The sequence below is a fragment of the Musca domestica genome, unplaced genomic scaffold, assembly GCF_030504385.1.
Source record: "Musca domestica strain aabys unplaced genomic scaffold, Musca_domestica.polishedcontigs.V.1.1 224, whole genome shotgun sequence".
NCBI classification, from domain to species: Eukaryota; Metazoa; Arthropoda; class Insecta; order Diptera; family Muscidae; genus Musca; species Musca domestica.
The window spans coordinates 551,845-558,392 of NW_026712266.1; the positions used below are offsets into that span (position 1 = coordinate 551,845).

Below are 6,548 nucleotides of genomic sequence, written 5' to 3' on the forward strand. Positions count from 1 at the left end.
AGGGATTTAATGAAGCCAGCTTGTGTTTGTGATCAATCGGCGTATTATTTCTTAGTCTCGTGACAATTTCTGGAAATTCTTGTTGTTGATGGCCTTTTATTAAAAACATTTCCGCAGCTCGTAATTCTTCCACAGTCAAGTAGTCTGGAAAGTTTTTTCCGCGTAGCTTTGCGATATATCTGAGCACATACGCTATCACTCGCTTAAGTCTTGTAAACGATGAATAATCTTTTACCATATGATTGAAATAGTTGGGACCGCTGTTCGCATTTGTAACGGCCACATTGACGTACACAGGTTCCTTTGTATCCCAGCTCTCTTCATCTCGCATTAACCACGACCAGAGATTATTCTCTGGTAACTCGTCTGCTGATATCCCTCTGGATCCCATGTCTGCCGGATTTTCCTTTGATTTTACACATTGCCATTTGGCTGCTGGTACCCATTGTTGAATCTCCTTCACTCTTGTCCTTATAAATCGATCTTTACTGGAACTTTTACGGATCCATGACAGCGCTATCGACGAATCACTCCACATAAATACATTTGCTTCTATTGACAAAACTTTCATAACCTTTGTCATAAGTTTCGCTAATAAATTCGCTGCACACAACTCTAGTTTTGGTAACGTCTTCCTATTTTTAATGGGATTGACTTTGCTTTTAGCTGCTACTAGATGAACAACTCCATTCACTTTAACATAAACTACGGCTGCATAAGCCTTTTCCGATGCATCCGCGAATCCATGATACGTGCAACCATCGAGGTATTCGAATCGAAATTAGTGAGTTTAGCTTACTCGTGAACCCTCTCCATTGTTTATCCAGCTCCTCTATTAGTACATTATCCCATCCAATATCCATTACCCATAGTTGTTGAATAAAAAGCTTCGCCGTTATTGTTATTGGTGTTAGCCATCCTAATGGATCGAAGATTTTGGCCAAATAGGACAGGGCTTTCCGCTTGGTTATCCGTTGTTCATTGTAAAGTTGCGTTGTAAATCCAAATGTGTCACTTGCTTAAATCCATACTTTGCTAGACGTTTATTTATTTTCGCCTGTAATTCTTTACATCTTGAAACAGAATCTGCTCCGGTTAACAAATCGTCCATGTAGAATTCATTTTGGATAATAGCGCCAATGTCTTTATCTTCACATTGAGATCCAATTTCGTCAAGCGTCTTTAACGCCAAAAACGGCGCACATGCCGTATCGTACGTCACTGTCGTTAATCTGTATTGTTCTACTGGGCTTTCGCTGCTGGATCTCCACAACACACATTGGTATTCTTGGTCATCTTTATGTACCCAAATTTGTCGGTACATTTTTTCCACGTCTGCACTTATGACGAACTGATGTTTGCGCAATTTTGTAAGGATATCAAAAATATCTCTCTGCAATCTTGGCCCAGCGTAGAGAATATCGTTCAAGCTTCTTCCATTTGATGTCTTGGAAGACGCATCAAACACCACTCTTACTTTTGTAGTTATACTGCTTTCTCTGATGACAGCTTGATGGGGAAGGTAGTATTTTCCCCGTATTTCCGGCACTACTCGTTCCATATGCCCCATACTAATATATTCTTCCATAAACTGTTGGTATTCCATTTTTAGTTCAGGGTTGGCGCATAATTTTTTTTCAATGTTCAAAAATCTTGCCATAGCTCTTTTACGTGAATCTCCTAATTCAACGTCTTCCCTGAAGGGAAGTCTGACCATAAACAGGCCATCACTCGCTAACGATGTTGTTGAGCCATAATTTGACATACAAAAGTCATCCTCTGTCACTGCTTGTTTGTCGCTCACCTCCTCTATCTCCCAAAATATTTCCAGAGTAGTAGTAGCTACAATTTTCTTGCTGCTTCCCTTTTTTCCGTAGTCGGCCCCGACAGTATCCATCCTAGCTTCGTCCTCTGCGCCAATATACTATCTTTTTTGTGAATGCCATCTTGAAGGACTTCGTGGTAGACATCGCTTCCAATCAGCACGTCGATTCTATCTGACGATGTAAAGTCCGGATCTGCTAGCGTAAAATTTTCCCATTTATCTATATCGTATTCACACGTTGGATCCTGCTGAACTGAAACCAACTCAGGAAGTACGACTGCCTCTATATTCACAGCGAAATCGTTTAAAAATCTGGGTTTCACTTCGATAATAACTTTCGATTTGCTTTACCGACGACTGCTCCTCCAAGTCCATGCAGTGTTACATCTGTTCTTTGCTTTGGCAACTGCAATATCTGTACGGCTTCCTCGCTGATTGAAGACGCCTGAGCACAAGGATCGATTAATGCTCTCAAGGTGATGTATTCGTTTTGCTTCGATTTTACTCGTATCTGTGCTGTTGCAATTAATACATGATGCATTTCTTTAATTGTGGTAAATGTTGATTTTCCTTTGTTGCCTCCTGAAGCCGATTTTTCAATATGAAGGCTGGTGTGATGTCTGCCATTACTCATAAAGCAATTCGTTTTGCTAATGCATCTTCTTGTTGCCTTATGATTTAAACAGTTAGTGCACAGCTCGTTCCGTCTTACCCAATCAATCCTCTCCTTCACTGTTAATGTTTTATACTGCTGACATTGGTGAATCTTGTGCCCAAAACTTTTGCAATAACCGCATTTTGTTTGATTTTCTTCGCTGTTTGTTGCTGCCACTTCAAAACTGTATTGTCGCTTGAATCTCTGCTTATCTCCATCATCTATAGACCAAACTGAATTCAAAGTTTGATATCTTTGCTCCAAGAATTTAAGAACGTCGTTGATATCTTGAATTTCCGTAGACTTTTGTATTGTCTGTTCACATTGTAAAAGAGTCTCTTTATCCAATTTGCGCACTATTATGTGTGCCAGAATTGGGTATGCATCTCCCAGTTTCAAATTCATGGATTTGATTCCCTCAATGCTCTCTATATCTGCCAATAACTTCTTGATACTGTGCACTGATGATCCATTAATTTTGGCACATCTAATAGGCTGTCCACATAATGTGTGAATAGAGTCCCTTTATTGTCGTACCTTTTACGTCCCTTTATTGTCGTACCTTTATGCTTCCATATGCTGAACTAGTTAACGGCATGTTTTTAATAATCTGCAGTGCATCCCCCTTCAAAGCATTTTAAGGCATTTTTATCTTCGTGCACTAATGTGCGGAATAATTCATAAAATGAGTTCCAATCTTCACGACGTCCACTAAACTCTGGAATTTTTATTTTTTCGACCATTACGGATATTCTTTCTGCCGCTTCTAAAGATGTCAACAATTCTGTTATTTGCATCTGAGCTTTGTTGAAATCTTCTCCGGACTGCTCCCACTGATCTTCCGTAAAGTCATTTCCTGCACCTTCTCTCGCCGTTGAATGTCGAGCAGTCTGTTCATTTGGACTTCCAGTCTCTCAAGCAGTTTTGTTAAATATAACTTGTCTTTCTTGGTTTCGACCAGCTTTATCATAGAATTTAACTCTGCTATGTTAGAATTAAATTGATTTTCTAATTATCTTGCTAGTTTGTTGTGATTTTCATTTGTCACTTCACCCATTTCCATTAATTTGAATGATAACTGTGGTGCGTTTAAGCTATGTTCTTGTGGACTTAAATCTCCTTGTTGTGGACTTATTTTAACGGTGTGGGATTCTTCTGCTTCTGCATCATTTAAAATCTTCCATATGTCCTCTTTCATGTTATGTGCAATTTCATACGCTTTCTCCTTATAATAAGGGTCATTTTCACTCTTATCGTCCCTTTTTTTGAGTGCCTCATCATTTCTGCAGAATGTTTCCCATTGTTCTACCACCTTCTTACGCATGTCTGGTATGGTATTACTGCGATATTTCCTACCTCGCGCCGTCAGCAACATACCATCTAAAACTTTCGCTAAAGTGCACGCTCGATGGACGATTCCATCTTAAGTGCTAGCTTACAAAATAATTCTTAACCTTCCACACTATCTAGCAACCCTTATTTTCTATTCAAGAATACATATAAATTGGTGACAGACCAACGCGACTCATCTGTCGTACATTGTCTCGCCTGCATATCTCTTGTGGGGGTCATAAAATCTTTATTACATGCTCATTATCTTATGCAGCAGGCAAACACAGCGTTGGGTAGATTATAATTTACAAAAACTATTAAACATGGTCGTACGTAAATAGTTCAATACAAAATTATCACTAAAGTGAAAAGTAAATTCTATGTTGATAAGAATGTAAGTACTTAGCATAAAGTAAACTAAAAACTAAATAATATTTAGATAAGCGTGTGAAACACCAATTCCATTTCCACACACATGTTTGAGTCTTTCAAACACACGTAATGAAGGCAAAGCGCAATCGCTACCTGTTTTCCCATATATGAAAATTATTTCTTTGGAATACTAACACATTTAAGGTACTTCTAATGGTCCAAATTTACATATATCGTGGTTATTGACGAAACAATCCAAATGACACACAATGTGACGATGACATGGTTCGATGTCATCGCCGACACACTGCATTTATGGAGAACACCATGCAAATATTCGAGTCAGCCATGCCACGATCGAAACTTAAACAATGGCACACATGAATCAGAATGGGGGATGTTGTTGGTTGTCATTGTCTATAAAATACATAGCGCATGATAGAGTAGACAAAGTCCGTGTTGTCGAAAAATGCATAATTCATACAATTCGTCTTGTGCTGGCCTTTATTACACACATCACAATATTTGTATAAATCCGAAGTCTGGTGTGATGGTCTGGAAAGATGAAGTATATCGGTTTACTTTTTCTGGTACCTCCCTTACAAACCGTCAAAATTTTGATTATTCATGAAGCTAATAAAACCCGAAATTAACATTTAATTCCATTCAAACTTGGAACATCTCAATATTTCTATAATCACAAGATCTGTTATAAAGATGGTGGAGATTGGATCATTCCTTCTGAAAACGATCATAAAATCCGAAATAAGCATCCGGTTCTTTTACACACATCACAATGTTTTTATTAAGCCTAATAGGTTGTGAAGATGGAGTATTTCGGTCCACTTCTTCTGGTACCTCCCCTACAAAGGGTCAACATTTTGAGTATCCATGCAGCTGATAAAACGCGAAAATAACATCCGATTCCATTCAGACTTGATGCATCTCAATATTTCCATTAACACAATACCTGTTATAAAGATGATAGAGATCGCGCCATTTCTTCTGGTACCTCCCCCACATAGGTTTCAAGATTCTAAAAAAACAACACGCACAAATTTCCCACATGCAAACATTTTTGCTAACACAAGATCTGTTGTGAAGATGATATACATCTGCCAACTCCTTCTGGTACCTCATTCACAAATAATCATATGTCGGCAAAACCGACTGATACTATTTTACTTGTTTATTAGGAGTTTATTAACTCCAAAATAAGATAAGAATTTGGTTTAGGCATTAAATTATTCCTAGTATATTTGGCATTGCGAATGGAATATGGCGGTATAGCCCCATGCAACACTACTTATTACTGCTACTACAGTGGTAATTTGTTATATTCGGTTTTTTTGTGGGTAGATTAACTCCTCTAAATGAATATACATTTACATGCATATAATATTCTATTTTTACGATAGTACTTTAATTCTTATACCTTCTATTGTTGGCACATTAACACCTTCCGTATTGTCCCCATATAGCGGTTTTCATTTAAGTGGTAGTTTTCGGAATTTTTTAGCAATTTTTAAGTTCCTTCGAAATGGTTGAGGGTATTAAAAGGCCCAACTTAGCTTCTTTTTTACTTGTTTTTTTTTTTAAGTATGTATGTTCTTGATCAAAGTACATATATTTTAAGTAGAGGAAGTCTGCCTGTGTAATAACGTTATCTTAAAAAGAAAGGAGGCTAAATTTTGTTTCAAATTTGGTATATAGAGTTCGTTAAGGTTTCTATCTCGCATGTCATACCACATATGTACATGTTTTTCTATATCCCCCATGCAATTCTAATCACACTTATGGAATAGGGTATTATGTCTTTATGTTATTGTTTATAACACACATGAGGAATCGAAATAAACCCACACATCATTTTGATGATCTCCATAGAATCACATTCCGAACCGCTTTGCATGCCCGTCCCTCCTACAACATACAAAAATTGTAAGTTGCATTGTATCTGGGATGGCTGGTATTAAAAAGAAATATATCTGTCTACGTCTTGGTATAGCCCCCATATAACGGTACCTCTCTATATTCGTATTTAATGATTTTTGCAATATTGATAATAAGAGTTATTAACGGGTTCTAATTTGGTTGTCAGAACATTGGCTGTATATGTCCACGTTTTACTACAGCCACCGTATAACGGTACCTCCCGATATTCGGTATTTTAAAGATTTTAGCCACATTTTCCACGGATTTGTCTTAAAAATTGGTATTTGTAGTTCGTAATGGGTTCTGACTCCGGTGGCAGAACATTGTCTATAGCTTGCACATTTCTTCATGTTTCCCATATTCTTTTTCTGATACATTTTCAAGTGAAATTTAAAGTTTTTTCAATACAAGCCAAAAAAGTGTATTTTG

The 6,548-nt window shown here is 37.5% G+C and overlaps 1 protein-coding gene across 1 annotated transcript; it reads right to left on the reverse strand.

Moving 5' to 3' along the window:
• Positions 1–967: 967 nt before the first annotated feature.
• LOC131802704 (uncharacterized) lies at positions 968–1,897 on the reverse strand. The gene has a single exon (XM_059123125.1). The coding sequence runs from the start codon at positions 1,895–1,897 to the stop codon at positions 968–970; it is 930 nt and encodes a 309-aa protein (XP_058979108.1).
• Positions 1,898–6,548: the final 4,651 nt, after the last annotated feature.